The 26,034-nt window shown below is 34.9% G+C and overlaps 1 protein-coding gene across 13 annotated transcripts in view; it reads right to left on the bottom strand.

Annotated features, from left to right (window-relative positions):
• The window catches only part of PTPRK (protein tyrosine phosphatase receptor type K), a 564,747-nt gene that overhangs the window by 29,068 nt on the left and 509,645 nt on the right, over positions 1-26,034 (bottom strand). For 2 of the 13 annotated variants that reach the window (XM_055135011.1, XM_055135008.1), the window contains exons 14-19: positions 14,737-14,875; positions 13,714-13,755; positions 11,559-11,588; positions 5,822-5,982; positions 2,812-2,847; positions 757-768 (exon numbers count right to left, since the gene is read on the bottom strand). In XM_055135011.1, coding sequence (XP_054990986.1) covers positions 757-768; positions 2,812-2,847; positions 5,822-5,982; positions 11,559-11,588; positions 13,714-13,755; positions 14,737-14,875 — 420 coding nt within the window. The remainder of the gene's footprint in view (positions 1-756; positions 769-2,811; positions 2,848-5,821; positions 5,983-11,558; positions 11,589-13,713; positions 13,756-14,736; positions 14,876-26,034) is intronic. The other 11 variants (XM_055135012.1, XM_055135021.1, XM_055135017.1 and 8 more) reach the window with 8 other exon arrangements.

Raw genomic sequence — 26,034 nt, forward strand, 5'->3', positions numbered from 1 at the left:
TTTACTTTCTCTTATTAGACTGAACGCATTTTTCCCATTTACATCTAAAAATACCACACTGAGTCAAATACACCCCTGGCTGTAACCTAACCACCCAACTGCACTAGTGCCCTTTATGCAAGTTTCATCCACCCTCTTCACATAAACATTTGCTAGCAATCATCATTCATGCGACTTCTCTCTTTTTTCCTATGAGATGATCCAGCTGTGCTAATATTACGACCAATAAGCTGATATGAAGAATATATAACCAGTAAAATTAAATTGAAAAATGATCAATCTGGGCACTAACATTAAATATAAGCTTAGGGTGCAAAGTCAGGAGGACAGATAATGTCAGAGAGATAAAATGCATTAACCCAAGCTGGAATAAAGAACTTGGGAGCTCTGTGGAATAGCACCAGAGCTTACACTGAACCAACTGGAGCAGTAGGTACTTATATATTTACAACTGTAAAATGTTCAGTGAGAAACAACAACCCACTCATATACTAAATCATACATGACTGCGTCTCAATATGAAATACAGTGCCTTTTGTTATGCATTTAGCTTTAATACAGTAATACAATGAGCAGTATTCTTAATAACAATGAATTATTAATCTCAATACATTTCCACCTCATTAAATCATCTAGTAATGTGACTAGAAGTGGAAGTACATGTACTAATCATTAGCCCATTATACATTTAAGAATAATAACTTCAAATAGTTTCTCAATGGAAAAATTTGTGATAGTTTGTTGTAATACACTTACCCGTTATAGGGACTTTAACCCAATGAAGCAGTAAAACACAAAAAAACAAATATATGAATCAACAGGAAAAAAATATTCAAGCTATCAGTAGCTATTAATATTAAGTAGTATTTGAAGTGATTTCAAAAAGTATTTTATAAATATGAAATTGGGCGCAAAACAACTATAAACAGCATGATTCTAAGAATGATGAAAAAATGCAATAAGTCACTTGTATATCTGATAAGATTAATGAAAACACTGGCCAACCAGCTTGACTTAAAAAAAAAAAAAGCTAAATGGATGTTTGTTTATATGAGCCAACTTGTATGACTTTATTTTGTTAACTCTAGTCTTCTTTAAATATTAATATTCTTTTCAGGGAAATATTAATATTCTTTTCAGAGAGGAAGCTATAATCATTTGCTGAATTTAATAGTCTGTAAAACTTACATATATAGTCCTTTTTTATGGAAATATAGACTAGGAATTGCTATGCAGTTTTTTACAAATGGGGAAACAAAGATATAAGGTTGACTGAATTTTGGGTCTGATTCTTCATGTTCTTAGGATATTACTATAACAAAATTTTAACACTTAGGCAAGTACTTTTTTAGTGAATTTTCAAATTGAATTTTAGCCATTAATTTGAGCCTGACAGATTTTTACAGAGCTCAATAGCTGGTGTCTTTATAGTTAGATTTTGGTACCTCCTCCCATGAACATAATTCTGGCTTTTTTTAACATGATCAGGCTATTCCTTGGTTGAAAAAAATTCCTGTTTACTTTCCTATCACTATTGGTATGGACATCAAGGGGAGAATGCAATCAATGACAGACAGCACTGCACCAGATTATTCTAGAAAACATCACTTTTAAATATTCATAATAGTTGCAACATATTTTAAGATGTAAATGAATGGTGAATATGTGGATAATATTATGGATAATAAAGATACGTAAAAATGTAGCTAAAGTTTTATAAAATTTAAATACAATGAGATATATTTTAAAATGTTTAGATTTTAAATATTAGAAATATTGCTTAAAACTGACATAGAACGTGTATACAAATAAACAAGCTAGTCATAATACAGATGTACAATTAATCAGGATATAAGTACAAATTGAAAACTCAGTCTATTCTTAAACAGCATAACTTCAAAAAACCCATGCAACTAGTTGTCTTAGATATTTGAGTAGATTTTTATACTGTGGTAAACACTGCCTTATTTCAAATTTCTTGAAAGATAACATTAATCATGTAAAGCTGCAAAATACAAAACTCTTCAGTAATATTTTACCTGCATACATTTTTTTTTTTTTTACTACATCTGGCAATCCTCAGGGCTTACTTACTTCTGGTTCTGCACACAGGGATCACTTCTGGCAATGCTCAAGGGACCCTAAAGCGTGCCAAGTATTAAACCCAGGTAGGCCGTGTGCAAGGCCTTACCCAAAATATGATATCTTTGAGCTAACATTAAAAACTCTTTAATTAAGACAAGCTAAAACAAAGGCACATATTCATAAAGTTTTCAGTGGGGAATATCTTCTTTCACTGATATGAAATTAGGAAGATTAAACAATCCATTTCATTCGGTAAAAATAAATCATTCAGATAGCATGGCCCCCTTGAATTTGATTTATTTTACTGGCTTTTATGATATAAAATTAGTCATAAATTTAAGGTCATTTTACATTAAGTTTGAATCCAAAAGAACTGTTATTAAAAAAATAAGTTGCCGGGGCCAGAGCAATAGTACAGAGGTTAGGGTGTTTGCCCTATATGCATCTGACCTGGGTTCGATCCCCAGCACCCTAGATGGCCTCCTAAGCACTTCCATGAGGGATCCCTGAGCATTGCTGAGTGTGGCCCAAACACAAAACAAAAAATATGTTGTTTTAGAAAAAGGGTATTTTACAAATCTGAAACTGCTAGATAAAACTATGACTATACTTCTGAAATCAAGCTGCTTCCTGCACTTTAAATAATTACCGTGCAGAAAGAACTATTCCCCATGCAAGGAGATGTGATCCATGCAAACAAGACACGATAAAGAATTAGGGCCTCACCTAACACAGCCGTCGGCACAAGTGGATCACTGGGCACTGCAGGAAGACAAAGCTTATGAAGGAATATATTGCCCTCAAGTTGCTTCTTAGACCTTTTTGGTTTACGATAGATTTTATGCCTTCTTAAGAAATATAACTGTTACACTTTCTTTGATTACTACAAACTGTACTAGAGTCAAAAGCTCTATTTTAGCTTGGGTTATTTCAAAACATATCTAGGCAAGTCATGTCTAAACTTATATTCCTTAGCTCAATTCAACTTAAAAAGCCAAAAAGATTAAATTGATAATATAAAGATTTTAAAATTAGGGTACAAACAAAAAAGAACCATGTATTTCTATCTAGCAATTTGAAGATACTGAAATAAATACTATCTCATTCACTGCAAGTAAAATTTATCTGTTCTCCATTTCAAAAATGAAAATTTAAGTTATACAACTGAATTCATGCTTCTGGATAATGCACTAACACAGACAACAGAAAAATGTAAGGAAGAAAAATGCTTTCACATACTTAGTTGATTTAATATTAAATGAAAAGGTTAAAAAGACGATTTATTTATAATTCTGGTACAACTTACTTTATAATAATAATCTATCATTTATAGTAGAAAAATAGATAAAAAAGGTTTATTATGGTTAAAGGTCTTTATCATGACTAAAACAAAATTGCAAAATGACTCATGCAACATTTCTAACTACTAATTTGGTGTAGATATAAAACAGAGAAAATGATGGGCTGTGTTTATGGCCAGTAATTACTGAAAAATTTCAGGAGCTGAAAGTTTTTGAAAAAAACTTTTCTTACTGAAAAAATATGCACACATACAATCTGAAAATACTTTTATTTTCTCAATACTATCACTATGTAAGTTTATAAGCTATATATGTAATAATACTTCATTATTTATTTTTTTGTATACACATTTTCCAAATTAGGAAAAAAAAAAACCCTCGTATTTGTGATATTTGTGGCACAATACAACTGTAGGATTGGTGGCAGATTGATCTATGTACCCAAACCCAAAGATAAACATGACTTCCTCAAGGATCAGGTTTTACTCAGTGATTTAAAGAAACAAAGCCATTTTTTGCTTTTTGGGTCACACCCAGTGGTGCACAGGGGTTACTCCTGGCTCTGCACTCAGGAATTACTCCTGGCAGTCTGGGGGACCATATGGGATGCTGGGAATTGAACCCGGGTTGGCCGAGTGCAAGGCAAATGCCTACCAGCTGTGTTATTGCTCCAGCCCCAAAGCCAGATATTTAAAAAAAATTTAGGAGACCTAAAAAAAAAAAGGTCTATATAAGAGAACAAAGAATTAACAAAATTTCAAGATGAGTTATCATAAAATGATTATGGGGCAATTATTCAAGCCATCTGCCAGGATATAGTACTTCAAGTTAAAATATTTTGAGAGTGCTATAATCAAGGGAAAACTTTAGAAATTCTTTAAAAATAAAGAATTCTAACAAACCATGAAAGCATAGAATAAAAAAAAACTTTAGGGTCTTTTAGAAGTAGAGGGAAAGAGAGAAAAAACAGAATAAACAATTGTTAAGACCTTATACTTTAAGGGTGCCTGCTTACTGGCTATGTGAAATACCCCAGCCTGATCTCTTAACATACCCATTAAATTTTGATGTGCTTACTGCACTGTAGCACTGTCATCCCATTGTTCATCGATTTGCTCCAGCGGGCACCAGTAACGTCTCCATTGTGTGACTTGTTGTTACTGTTTTTGGCATATTGAATACACCATGGGTAGCTGGCCAGGCACTGCCGTGCGGGCAGGATACTCTCGGTAGCTTGCCGGGCTCTCCAAGAGGGAAGGAGAATCGAACCTGGTTTGGCCTCGTGTAAGGCAAATACCCTACCTGCTGTGCTTAGTGTTTCTGTCAACTTATAGGATGGCTCATGTGTTAAGAACCTGGGTGGGGGAGCTATATTGTATTGAATAAATAGCCAGCCTGAGAGTTCACTTATGGCTGCCCAGGCAATTCTCTAAAAACAAACAAAAAAGCAATATGCCAGTAGTTGGGGCCACTAGGATTATACTTTGTGGTTCATGTGAGAGCCAAGTGGGGCCAGTGACTTAACTCAAGGTCTCATACATATTAAATGTGACTCTACCACATGAACTATCTGTTCACTCCCATTAGGACTTTCTTAATATGGACAGAGGAGTAGGTGAGATGCCATTATTCCCGCCAATTAAAGTAAACTTTTGTGTATCACTCTAGATACTTAAAAGCACACAGGCTGACCTTGTCCACAGTTAATTTTTTTAGTACTGAAAAATCCCCAAAACTTTAGAGTATTTTAGCAGCAAAGATTACCGAAGCCTTTCATTTCCCAAAAGAATGCTTCCTTTCATTGCAAAAGTAACTTTATCTTATGCTAAGGAAAACTCATCAGAAAAATACAATCTGACATGAATTTTACACACACATTCAAGCATTTCTGACACACTGATGATTGTTCTCAGCTGGCTGTCGGTTCAGTGCAAGGGCCAAAAGGTGGATGCAGTTCAAGCCCTCAGTGCCGGGGATACACAAGACCACCCCCGTGGAGCCAGAGGCCTCCAGCACCACACCCAGAGGTGCTAGGGGAGCCTCCTGAGCTGAACCTGGTGAGTGCTGAAGACCATATCATGCTAAAAATCAAACCAGGGTAAGGCTGCATGCCAGATATGCACCCTAACACCTCCATTATCTATCTCTGGTCCTGAAATCAAGCATTTTAACCAAAAGAAAAAAAAATCCCCAGCTGAATTGTGCATGTTTGGATTGCAATATCGCTTATTGCAATAAGCGATATTGCAATAAAATCCATCCGACTGAAATCTAACATCCAGACCGAACATAACTTTTATGAATTTCAAAAATTTTTTTTCACTAGGTGCTTCTTTTTTCTAACGTTATTATTTGAAAGGTTCACAGAATTCTTCTTATTCATAGAATTAAGAGAGGACTTCATCTGGAAGCGCAAATATGAATGAAGGACTTACATCTCGGGCTAAAATTGTGTTGGTCCATGAAGGTGATGGAAAGAGGATCTTCTGCATGCAGTGTGCTCTGATCAGCATAACTACGATCCATAGCATTCACCATATGAGTCATCTCTTGCCGGGTATTTCCCATAGCATCTTTGCGTTTTTTAGCAAGCTTGCTGCCAAAGCAAATACAAAAAGACCTTAGAGTGAGGTCTGAAGGAGAGCTGACACCAGAAGTAAGTGTAGAAAAGCTTGAGGGTAAGAATACAGGTGTGCAATAAAGGCTCATAATAAGGCTCAAAAAATTCCATAATGTAGGAATAAGGTTGACGCTCAAACAGTATTTATGTTAGTCATCATAAAACTTTCATTTATTATTTGGATGAATCCTTAAACTTTCAAGCCGTTAATTCAAGCTTAACATTTTTTATATATATTTTTAATTAAACTAGATCATAAAATAGATGTATTTTATTAAAGCAATAACATGTAGTTCCTGAATAGAGTTTTTCAAGGAAAATGCAAGATAAAGCTATGTACTGTTTTTTGAGTCATTAATTCTTGTGATCAACTTCTAGAAGTTCTTCTAGGCAATAACATGACTATTTTATCAAGTTTATTTTAGGAGAGTTGCACAGTTAAAACAGAACAAAGGAATCCTCTTCTCCGATGTTTTATTATTCAGTAAAAATGTGACATGTGGCATTAACATATCTATTAGAACATTTGTAACATTAATCTAAATCTAATCTAGATATTTTTTGATTCAACCACTACTAGATAAAATGCAAACACACATAGATGTATAGGATTAAATTACATTCTGTTTAAAAAATATACTTTGAAAAAAGCTTAAAAATGCTATCTAGAAGCATTATATAATGTCATAATTATGAATTATAGATGGGGTAAAATCCTAAAACTGTTTTAAAATGACATGGAAAATATCCATGGCAGAAACACCTTATAAATGAAGCAGAAGATATATTTTTTTTTGCGCTTTTTGGGTCACACCCGTCGATGCACAGGGGTTACTCCTGGCTCTGCATTCAGGAATTACCCCTGGCCATGCTCAGGGGACCATATGGGATGCTGGGATTCGAACCCGAGTTGGCCACGTGCAAGGCAAATGCCCTACCCGCTGTGCTATCGCTCCAGTCCCTGAAGCAGAAGAAATTATTTAAGGGATTTGGAAATTGGTTCCGCTATTAGCTTTTTGAGCTACTCAAAAACTTATTTTCCATACTGAGGATATAAAGTATGTTCTGTTTTTCTTATGAATGTATATATGAAACACGCAATGAAAAAAATTAGTAGACGTAACAACATTTAAATAAATAAAAGCATATAATTTATAATTGATATAAATAAAGGCATTCTAAAAGCCTATGATAGCAATATTATGTTTCTGGATTTATGAGAGCAGTTATGTTGGCCTGGAAATATTCTTTAGTTTTCTGAAAAGTAGCATTACTTAGCTAGATTATTAGCTAAAATATATTCTTCTGATTCTCATTAGTATCTGTACTAAATATAAAACAAATATTTTCAAGGACTCATTTAAATCTTCGTGTGTATGTCCAAAGGCTTTTCACCAATTTGAGAACTACTTCTATGTAGAAGACTTTTTTTGGATATTTTATAGCACTTGGCTTCTCAAGGTCCACACCGAACCCACCAAACACAATCACCAAACCTAACCAACAAGGTAGATCTGACACAGGCAATCATATACCAACATTTAGAGAGGGAAAAGGTATTAGTATGTTTGGAAATAATCATGACAGTACAAGTATACAAAAAAAAAAAAAGACAAAGGTATAAGACTCCCCTACTTGCTAACACTGCCACCAGGATTATCCCTACTATCACCACCACCATTTTATGTAGTGCTGTTTCCTCTGGTCACGGTAAAAGCTATGATTTATTTTATCTTCTTAGGCTATTTGTACGAAATGTAGAGATTTCAGACAGGCAACATAAATGAATGCTGCTGCCAGGGAGAGGGAGGGAAATGAGGAGATATGGTGAGCAGTTTAGGGAAAATCTGCCTGAGTGATGACTGGCATGTGATCCTAGTATTAAGTTTCTGATTTTAAAATGAGTTTTAAAAAGGAGTCCCAAACCTGAAAATTTTTCCAAGTGTTTCTGATTTTTGAAATGGTGTACGGGATAAATGAACCTCAGCAGGGAACAGTCTGCACACTTTCCAAGCTGACCTCCAGCTTTTAGAAGGAATATTTGTTTCTTGCTCATTCACTTCTAATAGCTGGTGGACTTCCTTTTTGCCTCATTTCATCAGAGACATCTCAGTTACTCTGACTGAAATCAGCACAACCGGATCTCAATACACGTTTCTGTACTAGGGTGTTTCTATGAAACCCAGGTTCTCTGTCCATAACTTCGGCTACATATCACTGTGTGGGTTCTTTAAAAAATCCCTGAGAGTCAGTCTGTAGAATGAGTTTGCCAAGGGGTAGGGAGAGGAGAATGAGAAGGGACCTGGGGACCGCAGTGGAGGGACAGCCACACTTAGGTGGTGGGTTTGATGCTGGAGCATGGTATGCCTGAAACACTGCAATGAATGGCATTGTACTTCATAGTGCCCAAATAATAAATAAGTTTCCCTCTATGTTTCTTATGATGGGAAGGCATCTGCATATCCCTAGCACTCAGTACAGAATTTACTATATCTCAAGTACTCAATAAATACTTGTTGAATGGATTAATTAGAGGTGTAACACAACTTGGTAGTTTTAATTTGTTAACTCAATTTAATTCCCAGGTTAATCCACTGCAAAAGGCATGAGATTTCTAATTGCATGGATGAGTTTTCTATGAAGACTCAGACAAGTTAAATAACGTGTCCAAGGTTATCCAGATAATAAACACTGAAGGGTAACATGGTTCCCAGACTTATGCTATACCTGATCTTTCCTAAAATTGCCAAAATGAAAAGAGTACAATAATATAAAGCATCTGTTTACTCTACAAGTGAAACATTAGTGGATGTAAATTTGAAAAGAATAAATGTCACAAGTCTCTAGCTATATAAAATTTCAAAACTAAATGAGTATTCAAGAGTAATTTCCAACCTTCTTTTTTTTGTTGGGCAAGAATAAAATAATTCCCCCCCAATTTATAGAGACTGAATTGAATAAAAATAACACAATCTGATTAAGAAACTGTAAAAGTTATAAAGTTGGGCAGCTTAGATCACAAAAGAAAAACCATGTTTAAACTTTAAAAATACGTGTGATTTATACATATTTCAAAATAATGCAGTTGTTAAGTATATAGCAGGTAAAAATTTTCATGGCAATGGACTTTTACTTTCAGATTTACAAACTTTTGTAAGTTGGCAAATGATGGGAGGAAGTAAGAGCTGTTATTAGCATCTGTAAGTCACACATGATCAACTTGGTTCTTATGCCATACTCCCCACAGCAACCCTGTAAGGTAGGTTTAAGTTCAGGTTATTCTAAAACAAATAATTATTATCGTTGGAGTATGGATGTTCAATGATCACATCTGGCTTTCTCTCTTAAGCACTACTCTGATTTGTTTCTATATTTAAAAAATCTCTAATTCAGATGAGCTTCACTAAGAATGACTAAGCTAACCCCCAGAGCATGTGTTACATCCTTGCGGTTATGATCAATGTCAGTAGTTCTGTTATAATCACTGTATCACTTTCATCCCATTGCTCATCGATTTGCTCAATTGGGCACCAGTAATGTCTCCATTGTGAGACTTGCTGTTATTGCTTTTGGCATATCGAATACGCCACGGGTAGTTTGCTAGGCTGTCTGAGAGGGGCTAAGGAATCAAACCCGGGTGGGCCGCGTGCAAGGCAAACTCCCTACCTGCTGTCCTATCGATCCAGCCCATTGTTATAATAACAGTCTTATAACAGACTCCCCAACCCAGAATAGAAAAAGATTCTGTTCACTGAAAAAGACATTCTCATTTTAATAGTTTACAAGTATCAATGTTTAATAGTCAGGGAACTGAAATTCTATAAATACTTACTGATTTCTACATATTTGATACCTTGTCTCCCTCTGAGCAAGCAGCACATATAATGTGCATTTCAGGGCAGTTAAGCAATTCATTTTGCAACTACTTGTGTTTGGCAGATGTGCAAATGACTTTCATTATCAAGGCAGCCAAGAGCATAAATTTCTGCATGCGGATATATGGGTGGGCTATAAAGATGAAAAGTGCTCTATCATTGTATGAAATGGTACAGTTAATTACCTCCGGCTTAATCATACATGATTTTAAAAGTATATTATGATACATCACAATAAGCTAGAAGCACTATTAGTTTATACCTGCTTATTTTAGCAGATGTTAAGATGTCAAATGCTTGTAACATTTTAAATGTTGGCAGAATTTTGTTATAGTCATCGAGACTCATTTATGAGTCATTGCAAACTTGATAAATACTGTGGCATATATGCCCCAAACATATTTAATCATAATCCTTAAGCCTAGAATCAAAAGGAGGGAGGTGAGGTCCTTGGGGGGAGGAAAGTTGGTACTCTGTGATGACTGTGGTGTTAAAATTATGTACATGAGAAACCATCATTAATGGTATCGTAAGTCACAGATTCAATAAAAAAAAATGTTAGATCAAAGAGTAATGAGGTAATGTGCAACAAAATCTTGTTCCATTATTCTGATGTTGATGAATACCCTGGAAGTTTTTTTTTTTTGGGGGGGTTTTGGGTCACACCTGGCGATGCACAGGGGTTACTCCTGGCTCTGCACTCAGGAATCACCCCCGGCGGTGCTCAGGGGACCATATGGGATGCCGGGATTTGAACCCGGGTCGGCCGCGTGCAAGGCAAATGCCCTACCCGCTATGCTATCACTCCAGCCCCAATACCCTGGAAGTTAACCTGAAAAAGTCTAGAGAGGCAATTTTCTCATCTTAATATCCAAAGTAGCACTTTCTACCCTAAGCCACAGATTTCGTAAGATTAAAGGAAATATGATATACCTATTTATTGATTTGCTTTTTCTGTTATTTTTGTTATAAATCTGTGTTCTGTCTCAGTTGATAGTTTTTTTTTTGTTTTGGTTCTGGTTTTATGAAATAATTGTTCCTATTTAAGTGCTGATGAAATAACCTACTTTTTCTTCTCTAAAAGTTATTTTTTATTTCTTTGCCTCCACAATATTATGACTATCCATTTGTTTTTATAAGCGTCTACAGATTGCCTAAATGATAGTATCAAAGATGTTTTGAAGTTATAACCCATCCTGGATTCCTGGAAATGTGGAGAGAGATGTTATTACATTCAGACCTGACTTTATTTGCATCCTGTAAAGGCATTTTGAATGTTCATCTATGAATATTTTTTGTCAAGTATGATGGTGTTACGCAGAGATATGAATTAATAAATTATATCCACTATCTCTGAAATATGAGTAAAGTACCATGCTGACAAGGTACTGGTTTGACCTAAGTAAACAAATACTGCCTGGGCTATAGAATAAAGCTAGTTATGAAAAACTGTAAATAAAAACTAAAGTAGCTGAACATACAGAAATACAATATCCCTTTTAAAAAAGATTATCAATAAGTTAATAGATAAACTTTACAGTTTTAGAGTAAGAAACATTATTTTGGAAATGTCACCAAAAGTTGCAAACATTCTATTTCTTTTCATCTTTATTTTTTGAAAAGGGATACTGCATCTTTAACAAATGTAAAGTTACATATCACCCATTTTCTACTTACAGGTAGTAGGAGTAAGAATAGTAGCTCCTTCTGGCAAGCAAATCACAGACAGTGGAAAAAGAGAAGCAATGGTGAATGAAAAGCGTGACTCCGTCACATCCAATAAAGCAGAAAAAAATGTGCATTAAAAATGAAATAAAATAAAATTCATGTTTTTTGGTTCGCATTTCAATTTGCTCATGCATTGGTTAGAGATTTTCTTAGCCATGCAATTAGCGGACAGATATGCAATAGAAAAATAAAATTTAAGATACAAAATTTGGAAAAAATTAACATGCTGACATTTATTTTATTGCCAAAAAAACTGAAAAATTAAATGGATTGTATATTTTCGACATGCAGTTAAGCATAATATCATCCATTACCATCTAAATGTCATGACAGATGGAACAGCTGTGCATAGAACTTGTACACTAAATTGACTATTTTTCTTTTGATACAAAACACAAAGAACTATTTAGTTGATATAGAATATATATAAGATGACATCTAAATTTTTATAAACAAGTCATTATATCCTAATGGTTCATAGGTACAGGTACATACATATATTATGTGAATATACATATGCACCATAAATTACACATAAATGAAGCTATTTCTACAGTAGATGTATTTGAGATGACCATGGTATCATACACATACATTTACTGTACTGAAATCTATTTTCAAATTGATGTTTGGAAGCATTAATGTATTCATGCTGTGCATTTAAAATATAATACATAACCAATGAAAAATGGTATACAACTATAAATAATTCAAGAGCGATTAAACAAAAAATGGCATTGCGTTTTGAAAGATGCAATATCCCTTTTCTTAGCCTATAAACTTACTTTAAATATATATGCTTTCAACTGCACAATTTTATTAAATCGAATTTCAAACCATTTCTTTACACAAGAACCAAAAATACATAGAATTCTTTTATTATGTAAAATTGTTATATTAATATTATTCCCTGCAGGGGGTAGTCTTGAGAAACTTAACTATTTTCCATAAAAATTATAAAGTTAAATTTATTTATTTCCATTATTTTTATTATAAATTTTTGTATTAAAGGGGAAACATTATATATTAAAACCTATTTGTCTATACATGGTAGTTAATACATAAGAACTATCCTTCTGTATATGCATTATAAATGAAGTTGTGGCTGAATCATACAGGATGCATGTGTGACACACTACATTTAAATATAAGTTATTATGAAGGTGCTTTGTTAGAAAGTCCAAGTAACTTAGTTATATATTAGAAGTAGATATCTAAATAAAATTGGAAATGTTCCTAGCATTAGAGGTAGTGGTAAGGAAGAAAATCAAAATGCCTGGCACACTTTCTATTTCTATCAAAAAGACAATTAAAACATAATTATGAAAATTCAAACAAGCATTTTAATAGAAAGGTTCTTTTATCCAACTACTTAAAACAGGAAGCAGAAAAGTATTTTGTCACAATATACAGTTTTAGAGAGTTGACAGAGTATTAAACCCACAAAAAAAAAATCATGCTTAGAGATTGTTCTGGTATACTTTAGGGAATCTAGATTGAGTTTTGTTTGTTTCCAGTGCCTGAAACAGAGGGCCATAAGAAAGAAAGATAAAATAACTTGTAAATGTTTTCAAATAAACATCAAAAAACCTCAATACATTTAAACTAATTGTGAGTGAGATCATAATCAGAGGCTATTTCTGTGCTCTCAAGTCTTACTTGAAATCATGAATATTAAATGGTGAAGCAAAGTTTATTTTTTTCCCTAAATTAGTCCACTTTCTAAATTAAATTTATTTTTATATTTTTGCTACACCTGGCTGTGTTCAAGGCCTTCTTACCCCTGGCTCTGTGTCGGGGGCGGGAGGCCTGTGAATCAGAACTGAACCAGGGCTGGACACGGGCAGGACAAGTGACCTGACCTTGGCTCCTAGACTAACTCCTCTGGCACCTCCAAATCAAATTCAAACCGGATCATAAAATATGAAGGTAATATTCAATACTTTTATTCAACTTAGCTGACAAATTTGTATTACTAAACTACTTAAACTTTAGTAAAATATAATGTATTTTCCAACCACAAAGGGAGACAAAAGCAAAAAGATGAGCACTATTGGGGAAAGCACGTATGTAGCTAATTTACACAAAACACTATAAGGCATACCTAATGTTTCTAATGCAGATGTGTCTTCTCCAACATATATATCTCCAGGGGGTAATAGTAAAGAGGCAATACATTAAAATAAACTGTGATGGAGTCATTAAACATGTAGTATGAGTCTTATCTATAATAGTATACCATAGGATTTAATGTCATGTAAGCAACATCATTAATTATATTATTAAATATGATTCACAAATTATAAACAGTCCCATATATTAAACTATTTTAGGAATGTATATTACTTGTAAATATATTTAAGTCCTTCCAGTTTGTGCTTTGCCTAAAATGTGACTGGATGAATTGGATTTATTTATAAGTCAATGTATTTGTTTCTGAGACCATGCCTTATAAGTAGTGCTGACACTTTCTAGAATGAGGGAAAAAAAATCAAATTATAAAAGTTGCATACTTCAAAATGTTTTTCAGTAGGGATCATATTGCTATCTCTTGAATAGGTCTATTTAAGATCCAATCAGTTTTAGTATCATCAGATAATTCCAGAAGATGGCGACATTGGTTGAGATAGACAAAAAGACCAATGATCAATTAAAAAAAGTGATTTTGCAAATTGAAGTGCTGAAATATTTAGTCAGTGAGTACTACATATACAATTCAATAAAATATTTACATTCATCTTATAAATTATCTGCAGCCAACATAAAAATCAAGTAAGAGAAAAATAATTTATAGATAAGTATAATAAATCTTCACTTTACTATTCTTTTTTTTTGCCCTGCCCACTTTACTATTCTTAAGTAACTCTTCAAAGTACTTCAAGGATCACTGCATTTGAGAAATTTAAATTCATACACTAATTTTTAGCTTTACTTTGACAAGAATCGTATACTTAAATTCAAAATTAAATTGCAAATAACCAACACAAATTTATTTTGAAAACATAAGACACACTCAAAGGTTCACAACATTGTTAAAATTCAGTATTTCCTCTTGATTTTAATGTAAAAGAATTCAAGGAAACAGAAGTTTTAAAGACTAGTGAAACAGATTAAAATCTGGTCTTACCTTTTTTTCACAACTAACACAACAACTAGAAGAAGGAGGATGAACACCAAAATCCCAGCACTAATTCCTGCTATTTTCACCACTCTGTCCGTCTGCTTGGCTGGATCTGGAATTACTTCTGGTTCTTCTGTTGCTGCTGCTAAATGAATTAAAAAAAAAAAAGTTACTGAAAGAGCTAATTATCACAAAAATAAAAACTATTCTTGGCCAAAAAGTACTACACATGGCAGCTTGTTCATTTTATTAAAAAAAAAAACCCTGAAAATATTAAACAGAAGCAAGTTGTACTAGAGCATGAAAGATTTATGACTGATAAAAATTTTCTAATGGATAGCTTTATTAATGACAACAAAAAATTAAAACCCAGAAATAAGTATAGAAGAAATGGTAAACTGTCTTTCTCCATATAGCTTTAGAATCCAGGAACAAGATTTATAACAGTCCCACTGGAATATGATGGGATCAGACTTAGGGATTCATCTGTTGGATTCATTCAGCAAGACCCTACTATTCAAATATCATGTGCTGTGCCTGGCACATTAAAGTACTATCAGTGGAAATGGTCTCAAGAGGTAAGGTTAAATAAATACTTAGTCTGACTGCCAGAAGTGAATTCACTATCTGATATATAAGCTTAGAAATGAATAGCTGGTTTGACAGGAGAAAATATGAAAGAAAGAAAAAGCATACACACATAGAATATTTCATATTCGTTTAACAACAACAGCGACTACAAAATCATGCTAAAAATCTTCAGAAACAGAAACTCATGAAGATTTTTTTTAGTTCTCTGCATTCTTTCACTTCTATTCTCTCAAATCCCACTGTAAGACCTTAATGAAAATATTTTTAAACAATTTAGTAACACTCTGAAGACATTTTCCTTTGATTTCATTTACGTGGAAACCGGCAAAAAATATAATATCAATTTAAAAAGAAAACTTTTAGGGGTCTGGGAATAGGGTTCCATGGCAGAATTCATACATTGCCTCCATGCATGAAGTCTAGCACCAGTCATACATGTAAAATGTGTAGAGAAGTAAGAATGGTCATAACTGCTGAAAAAGAGAATGAAATTTATAATTCTGTCCTCTAAAGAGACATTTCTCAGAGTTTCCAGATGCCACACAACTATGACATGAGTCCAGGTATTCTTAGATTAAGTACATTTGGGAGAAGGTCTTAAAGTAGCTAATAGCTATAACCTATTTTTCTCTTGATAGCAATAGCTGCTTTAAGGTGGCTAAATGACAAATAAATGGATCCTTAAAAATCACCTATTTACCAATGGAAAATGGAGTCTCTCTCTAAACTACAAACTCCTGCTTCCTTAGCTTTACCTACTCTTCTATACAACTGATATCTACCCTTATTTTCCAGTGAGTCAATCCCCCACTCCAGAATCTGACACACAGTGGTTATCTTCCATCTTTTTCCAAGAAACTGAAAGGAGTGAAAGTTTCTGACATTAATAATATTTCTTGATTTGGCATTTAAAAGATAACCTGTAGTAAATAAGACTTGAAGAATTAGAACAGTTAATGTTGCAAAATGATTCTCAGTAAGTCTCTTAATTTCTCTAATCTCAGTTCAATAAGAAAACTTGCCTGTGGGCCAATATTTAGTAACTATTATTTCAAGCACAGAAAGCAACAACCTGTGATTCATTTCTTCTGGTAAGCAAAAGAGTTTCCTTCTCTGACCTGACTTTCGGCATATCAAGCATTTACAAACTTCCAGTTTCATTAATTATGAAAAGGTACTAGTGCTTACCATTTCACACTAGACATTATAGTTCAATGAAAGAAAACATGTATTAAATATGTTAGAGATCTCTTCTGTCTACCTATGCATACACATTTATTAACAGTTGGTGCACATTTTCAAGATTGGGTATACATTTTAAAAAGAACACCTTTATAGTTCTTGAATTCTACTGGTTTGACTCACTTACTGTAGGAAAAGACATGGAATGCTCATGTACAAGTCCAAAATAAACTTTAATGTATGCAATCAATCATACTTATTTATAAATTAAAACTTATTCACATCAGGTTCTATGTCAATTTTGGCTTTTAGAGGGTAGAATGATAATGATCCCTTTGTGATTTCCTGGAAGAGCTCACAGAATTTACTTCTCAAAAGATAAGTTTTTGTTCAATAAGGAAATATCATAAAGTGACTTTCTAAAGTCAATATGCCCAAATTATTATATTTTATTAGAATCTTCAGCACTTTGATTGGAGTGATAGCATAATGTGAAGGATGCTCACCTTTCCTATGACCAAACTGGGTTCAACCCCTTCCATCCCATTTGGTCTCCCTAGCTCTACTAGGAATAATTACCGAGTGCAGAACCAGGAGTTAGCCCCGAGCACAGCAGGTGAGGTCCAACCCACTCCCAGCCACTCCCCATCAAATCTTCAGCATTTGAGCAGATCATGTTTATATACTTGGTGCAAATATAAGTCATTATCAAGAAGAATAAGTAGTCAGCATAATATTAGGTAAACAATTTGAAAGACAGATAATGAAGAATTCTCAAAATCTTAATAAATGGTATAAATTTGCTGATGAATTAATATTAATACCAGGGATTTCAACCAAGACCCAATGAAAGGCAAGTATGAAAGCCCATTTACTAGCTATCTCTCTGGTCCTCATATAAGTATACTCTGTAAATAAAAGCATTTTAAAGTCATACTCTATTTATCGTGATAAATTGATAATTTATTGGCCTCAATTAATAATTACCAACCAGTTGGGAAATAAAAGATTATTTATTTGGGTGGTGAAAAGGAGCTAGACTGTAACGATTACCACTCTTCCAGAGAGTTTTCTTTTTATTGAAGAGCAATATCCGTATTAAATCTATGTATAGGAGGCTAATCTAATTGTCTAAGGACAAGTTACTGGTAATTATTATTTTTAATTATGAATTTTCTTCAAAGTCTTTAGCTTGACATATACCATTACTACTACTGCCACAACTACTACCCATTTTAATTAAATGTATATATAAAATATTTTGATACTTTAGCACATATTTTTCAAGTTCTTGGCCCACTAGAAGCATGGAACATAAATATCCAACTTAAAGTCATTCAAACTTAAAGGACTTATTAATAGAAAGATAAGCTGTAGCCTCTACATAAGCATTTTCTATTTTATTCAAATAGAGCAAAAATATCTATTATTATTATACTGTCTACACTCTTGAGTTTTATTTATAATTTACTCACTTGCGTAAAAGCAATGTGGAACATCTTTTTCAGAAATGCTTTCCTTTACCATAAAACATAAATCTTTAGCGATTTTTTTTGTTGCCAAAGAATAAAAATTTCCCAACATCCTCAAGCCTAGATTCAATTTTTCTAGTGAGATGAAAAGTTTTTATATTTTTTCTTTTGCAATAATAATTAAATTTATAAATTAGGTCAGCAGTACTACCATTTCAAAAATAACTTACCTATTTTACATAAAGGATTAAGGTCAAATTTATACCAATACCTAAAATAGGAATTTTCAAATTTACTTAAAATATTTGTTTGGGGCTTGAGTGATAGCACAGGGGGTAGGGCATTTGCCTTGTACGCAGCCAACCCGGGTTCAATTCCTCTGTCCCTCTCTGAGAGCCTGGCAAGCTACCCGTGGCGCATTCCACATGCCAGGAATAGTAACAAGTCTCACAATGGAAACATTACTGGTACCCGCTCAAGCAAATCGATGAGCAACGGGATGAGAGTGACAGTGACTTAAAATATTTAAAGGATTTAACTGCTGAGATAATATAAAAACATTCTTTTGATTTTGTGACAGTTATTGGAAATGTCTGCAAGTACAAGACAGGTACTTTGTGACTTTCAGAGCCAATGTGGTTCTGCAAATTCCAACAGTTTTGAGTGCTTTCTTCCTTTCTCATTTATTACTCTGGAAATTATTCACACTTAGTCATTTCCTAAGATCTGACACTTTGGTTTAATCTGCCTCAAAACTATCAAAGTACTACCATTAATGATAGTACTAGTCACTGAGTTCACTGTGCACTTTTCTCATTTGATGTGACTTCCATGTTCCATCCACACCATTGGCCACACTCTTCTTAAAATACCCTTTCCCTGAGATTTAATCTTATGTTCCACCTCAATTTTCCTTGCATCCCCTTATAACTAGGCACTCCTGAGTTTAGGGGATAAGTAGAGGATCAGGGGGCCATGGTTAGCAGGATTATGGTTCAATCCCCAGCACGACACAGACTCCTGAAACACAGCCTGGGTAGTCTTGGTGATTCTTGAGCAATCTCAATGACTAGTGTGCAGCAGAGTACCCTGGGGTCTGAGCATTGAACCTTCTGATCTAGTTGGCTAAGTATTGTGGGGCCTGGATCTCAGCCCCTTCCCATGTCTCCTCCTGGTAGTTTTGGAAAAATCCCCTTTCTGGAAAAAAAAAAAGTTCCTAACTGGGATTGTAGCTCAGTGGTTAAAGGATATACATCACATGAATGAGATCCAGAGTTTGACTGCTGGCATATTCCCTTCTCCAACAAAGGAGCTCCAGCTACCTGGCACTGTTTTCCATTCCCTCTGGCTTGGTGATCTCATCCACTTCTATCATTTCAGTTACCACTCGTGCTTGCTGGCAGCTATGAAATCAATATACCTCTGTCCAAGGGCTCCAACCTGAAGGCAACACTCTGGCCATTACCAGATTCTGTTGTGGATTTGCCTTTCAATCCACAACAGAAGTGCAGGACAATCACCTTCAACACTGTATCAGAATCTGAATTAATGATTGCATCATCTGGCCAGTTCCTCATCCAATTATCACCGTGGAGTAAAGAGTAAACATATTCCTAACAGTTGTTTCAGATAAAAATCTGATGTCATTCTGAGTCTTATTTTTAGGATTATCATTGTACATATCAACCACGCTGGGGTGCATTTGAAAATAAAAGAGGAAACTTCATTTTGTCTAGGGCACTAATCTTACATGGGGGCTAGAGATGGGGTCATTGGGAGGAGTCCTTGGGACACTGGTGGAGAGAAGTGAGCTTCTGGTGATGGGTCTGCTGTTGGAATAGATACTGTGCATGAATAGCGTGACAAATGGTATTGTAAATCCTAGTACCTCAATAATAGCACTTAAAAAGTTATCACTGGAGATGAGGCAAACACTGGAATTGTCCTTTGCAGACGAGGATGTCTGACCACACTACTCTCTCATACAATGTGCCACAAAGTACAAAGTACAACTATTTCCCCAATATTTTGTCTGTACTTTTCCCATCTTTACCGTTGCTACCTTAACCCAGATAAGCATCGTCTCTCACCCAGGTTGCAGAGAAGCTACAGCCTATCCTATCTTCCTGCCAGTGCTCCTGAGCCTATTCCTCTGGAACACACAGTGTAGGGCATAGTACTTCCAAAATGCCATACTGATTAGATGCATCCAAGGGTTCCCCGCTGCAGTTAAGACAAAGCTCATAAAGCACGGATCCTATTTGCTTTAGTTATCATTATATATCTAGTGGGACCTAGAAAGGCACAAAGTACAAAACATTTTGGCTGTATAAATGACAGAACGATACTGAGCTTGATTATGACATATCGTACCAACAGCAAAAAAAATCAATTTGTCTCATTTTCTTTTAAATAGAACAAGGATGAGACTGGAACGATAATACAGCGGAGAGGGCACTTGCCTTTCACAAGGCTGATGTGGGTTTGATCCCTGGCACCCCATATGTTCCCTTGAACCCCACCAGGAGGGATCCCTGGAAACAGCCTGGAGTAAGCCCTTGAGCATGGCTGGGTGTGGCCCACAAACAACAACAAAAAGACAAAAACAAAAACAAGCACAAGACTGGGGCCAGGAGGGAGTAGTGGTTACATCTCCTGAACATCACAAGATTTAGCCCTGCAGACACCAGAGCACTGCAGGAAATGGTGCTGCAGGGCCCCAGCACACAGGGGGACCCGGTGGTGCCTAAGCAGCTTGGCAGCCTTATGCACTTGCATTGGACTGCAAGTCTTGCCCTAAAATTGCTGGTGGGTCCCCTTATTTCTTAGAACCATCTGGGAGCCTTCCTTCACCCCTACTTTAAAAGTAACACCAAAAACCCATCAGGAAATACAGATATTATATATATTGATGATAACAACAACAAAAACCCTTGAAGATATATTTATATATGAAATACATAAAGAGATGTAAAAATATTTATCCTCATGGGTTTTGTTATTATGTATATTTAAAAATAAGTGTTATATATAAAATATATATATATATACATATATATATACATATATATATATATATGAGTCTCTTGCCCGCGCGCCTGGCTGTCTTCCCTGGGAGCCTTCGGAGGGGGTGGGTTCCAGCTTTCCTCCCCGCCCCGAGCAGAGCTCCCAAGGCCAAAGACCTCCGGAACCTAGCCATAGCCATAATCAAGGCCCCTTTCCACACGTTTGGACGAGCCTCATGCATGAAGGTACTGGCAGAGGAACGCAGGTGTGTGGGACCCGGGGCTGAGACCTCCAAGCCTGCTTGGATCAGGACTGGGCCTCTTCTGCCCAAACTTCCCATTTTCCAGTAGCTAGGTGGTCACACCCAGGGACTGCCCCTGGTACCATGTAATTCCACCAACGGTCAACATCCAGAGACTAAATACCAAGCTCCCGGACATCTTATAGCCTAGTTCTCCCTCTGGGAGAACCTGGCTAGTTACCGAGAGTTTCCAGCCCACATAAGGAGCCTCACAAACTCCCCATGGTGCATTCATATGCCAAAAACAGTAACAATGCTGGGTCTCATTCCCCTGACCTTGAAAGAGCCTCCAATGCGGCACTGTTGGGAAGGACGAGTAAAGACAGGCTTCTAAAAATCTCAGGGCTAGGATGAATGGAGACTGCTCAAAAAATTCACGATCAAAGGGATGATGATGATATAAAATATAGCACATTTTAATACTATATATCTATAAATATATTAATCAGTACCTGGTCTTTTGATAGCATCGACCTAAATGGACTGGCTATATATGTTTGTGAATTATCTGTAGAAATGTTATACCCCTATGCTAACCATTCTTTCTGAAGGCTAACCATTTCTACCATCTGCTATACTCAAGTATCAAAGGAAAGGGCATGAAATACTAGGGTTATAGGCAGTACAGGAGGTATGCTCCCAGTAGCACCCTGTATTTATTCTTAATTCCTTTTTTACTTTTATCTCAATGAACAAAGTAGCTTGCCTCACTTAGACTCAATACTTTATCTCAAGAATGAACAAGTTTTATAGCTTTTTGAATTATTAAATAGCATGATAGGAAGTTTTATAAACTATGAAATACTGGCAATGGTAGCTATAGAGTAGTAAAAATTGCTGTGTAGATATTAGCCTTTTGGGGACAAGAGATGACAAGCATTATGAAGAGGGTAACTGACTAACTGAAAAACAGTTTTATAACGATCTTCAGTCTATTGTATTAATACATAATGATGAGTTTTGTAAAGTACATGTTATTAATTAAATAGGCTGCCACAGTGGATGTCTAAGCCTTTCGGGCATCTTGAGGCATGTATTATTTAATTCAATAATCCTTTGAAGTCATTTTGGCTTTATCATGCCATGTGATCTTATGAAACTGATCTGCTCTTAGACTGCTGATAGAAAAAAAAGTTTATCAGCACTTGATACTGGTAAAATATGAAGACAGCTATGTCACATATTTTGGTAACAGTAGCTAGAATTTTAGTTTGATAAAGTTCTAGACATTACCTGAAAAACTCTGATACAGAAAATAGCACTGAAGTTTATGAAGTCTTTTTTCTATTTTTTTTTTTTTTATTCTTTGGCCACACCTGGTAGTACGTAGGGATTACTCCTGGTGGATTTGAGGGACCATATGTGGAGCTAAGGATCAAACCCAGGTGAGTCAAGTGCAAGGCAAGAACCCTGCCCACTGTACTATTTTTCCATTCTCAGTTTTTGAAGATCTTTTAATAACTGCATCTACAAATAGAATAAGCATATATCTAAAATAAATTTCAGGTTTACGGCATTTTCTTGTATCTCAAATTTTTAGCTAGGTTTTGCCTTTTAAGACCATAAAAGAAAAAACAACCCCCTGAAAAATAATTTAAAAAAAGCAAGATAACTATAACATGCTGGAAATTAGCTCAGGTTTAAAAACAGGCAACATATATTTTTTGCTCCACAGTAAGTTAATGAATAACATTTTTCAAAAACATGAGTTTATTTTTATTAAGCTTCCCATTTACTTAAATTCTGTCAGTTGTGTGAAATAAAACCTCAGTGTGTACCCTTATATCTTAAACACAGGAATCTTTTGCCAAATTACCTCTGAAATCTTATTCTCAGTTCCATCTTTTTACTGCCTAGATCCCATTCAATCATCTTGCTTTTTTACCAACCTTTTCTGCTTCCCAAATCGACCTCCTTAGATTTATTCTTTGTACTGACATCAGAATGAGTTTTCCAAAATGAAAATGTGATTAAATGACTTTTTTAACTGCTTACCATTCAAAAGGGAGGGAAGGCGAAATCTCTTCCTATGACATGTAAGGTCTTTAAAATCCAGATGCTAATCAACATTTTCAATTTCATCTACTGACAATCCTTTAGGGTATCTTATACCTTAATCATTTAAAACAATGAGCCCCTCCTCAGATACTCAGTCTCCAGGACCTATTTCAAGGGTAGGGAAACTGGCTCCAATGGTTGTAAGTAGCAAATTTTGATTACAACATGACAACAACCAAATTTATAGATGTCAAATTATTGACAATTTACCTACCAATGTTATATGAAAACTCTATTTAAACGCTTGCTTAACACACTGATTAACAGATATTCTAATTTTTTGCAAATTAAGTGGTAGGAAATTATATATAATATGCATTTGATTGCTGAAATCACCTTCTGAGACATTTCTTTAAAATACTTCCACTTATTTCATGTTTGAAGTGTTCAATAAAGAACTTTTACTCACTTAATAAAATTTGTTTTTTTATTTTTTCCTTATTAGTTTAGAAAAATATTTTATCTGTGAATTCTATTTTTTCAGCATTAGGTGCTACAAATCCCTACTATAGAGTGATTTTTCTTTCACTTAATGATATGTTTGAATTTAATCTTAATAAAATAAAACCTATTAATTTCTTTTATAGTTAGTGCTTATTAAGAAGTTCTCCCCAAACATAGATGTTCATGACAATGTTCTATTATTGTTTTTAAAAGTTTTAGAACTCTCTATTTGATATTTAAGTCTAGATCCACCTGGAATTGATACCTGAGTTTGATATATTCTAGGAAGAAATTTCAATTTCCCCAACAGCCTTGCATAAAAATTCAGTTATCTCTGGGTAAGTTTTGAACTGATTCAACATTCTACAAAGCCACTTTGTCATAGAGCCAAATTTTATAAATGCACAAATTAGATTTCTAGATATCCCATTATTTTCCCAAGAAGCAACCTATTCTTTCAGGGTGATATAACATGGTTTTAATTTCTTTAGTCATAATATATGCTGGACATGTTCCCATGCTTAATCCTCATCTGTTTTTGAAGTAAAAACAGGTTTTATTTAGAGAACCTGGGGGTGGGGGTTGGAGAAGGAAACCCCAGTACACATTCTATATCTGATATAAAAGGACACATGACAAGAGGGGCAATACGGGCGACATGTACTTGGGCACCACGTACTCAGGTAACACATGCGCACGAGCGATACAGATGCCAGAGAAGTAAATGCGCCTTATTCCTCTTCTTTGGCATCTTAATTCATCTTTAGGTTTTGCTTTGGGTAAGTTATGTATCTCTTTAATTCTCTCATGCCTGATCTCTTTAATTCTCTCAAGCCTGCTGTTTAGTTCCACCCATACAGTCATTTAAAAAAATTATATAATTATGCTTCTTCTTAAAAAGCTTTGTTTCCTTCCCTATAATTGGTTCTATGTCTAGTTACTTCTGAAAATATCTCACTTATCTGCCTGATTTTTTTAGTTTGTCCCAATAAATATTTGTGCAGTCTTTTTTCCATACTCTACAAGACCAATACACGCAGTCATTTGGGGATTTAGGTTGGTGGTTTCTGTTAATTCTGAGTGAGCTACTTTCAGGTCTCGTTGATGGCCTTTGTCTGTGAAGTGACTGCTTTACAGTTAGTTTGTGAGAATTTTGCAGACATAAGTTGGTCACGATTTCAAAAGAACCTGTATTTGCTTCTTGCAGTAGCCATCAGCTACGAATCCTCAAATAAGTGTTTCAATGCCAATATATTCAAGGAGTACTAAACTCTCTTACTGCCTGTGTGTACTATTTTTCTGTTCTTAGTGTGTGAGAGAGATATGGATATGATCAGGTGTTACCCAAGGCTCTGGCTCAGGAAACACTCTTTGTGGTAAAAAGGAGACCACAGGTGTTACCAGGGACTGAACCTGAGCAGCAGTGTGCAAAGCAAACACCTTAACCTATTCTGTCTCTTTGGCACATATATACACATACATTTTGTGTTTTTAACCAAAGAAGTGGGGCTGAGTAGTAGGGCCTTAGAGACTTTTCCAAGTTACGATGAGCCCAGTAATATATCTAAAAATATGTCCTATCCGGGTAGAATTGTTCAGCAGAGGTCCTCAGAACAACTAGTCTGCCATCTGGCTAAAAGCTGAAGCCAGTCTACAGGATTTTATTCTTACTTTCCCCTAAAGCTTACCTTTATCTGCTCTCCAACCTCTAAAGCACAATTAAATTATTTACCTGTAGCCCACATAAAAAATTGGTTGCAAATATTTTTTCAGTAAATCTTTAACTTATTGAATACACTAGATTTGAAGTCAAATGAGAGCAGAGATCTAATCTTATTAATCTTTACTATGTCTGATGCTTTATACAGTTTCTAACAGTTAGTCTAATAAGTGGTGAATAATTATCATTTGTCAAACTTTGTTACTGATAAAATGCACATAATCACTACAACAAACTTTAACATTTAATGCTTTTGAAATAAATGTATTAATGCTAAGGTTAACTGTATTAGTTTATGAACTCAATATTTTAAGAATCTTTCTGTTTACAGAGCAGTCACTGATGAATATGTCAACATTTCTGGACTATCTGTAATAGGGGAACACTCTCACCAGCCAGCATTTAGTATTTGTGCTGTAACAAAATTATTGATCTAGGCTTGAGTTCTAGCTGCACTATATAAGTGGCAGGATGGCCTTGGTAAAGTCCTTTGAAGAATGCTATTATGCATTTCTGTTTTCTTACTGAAA

The sequence above is a fragment of the Sorex araneus genome, chromosome 4, assembly GCF_027595985.1.
Source record: "Sorex araneus isolate mSorAra2 chromosome 4, mSorAra2.pri, whole genome shotgun sequence".
Taxonomy (NCBI): Eukaryota; Metazoa; Chordata; class Mammalia; order Eulipotyphla; family Soricidae; genus Sorex; species Sorex araneus.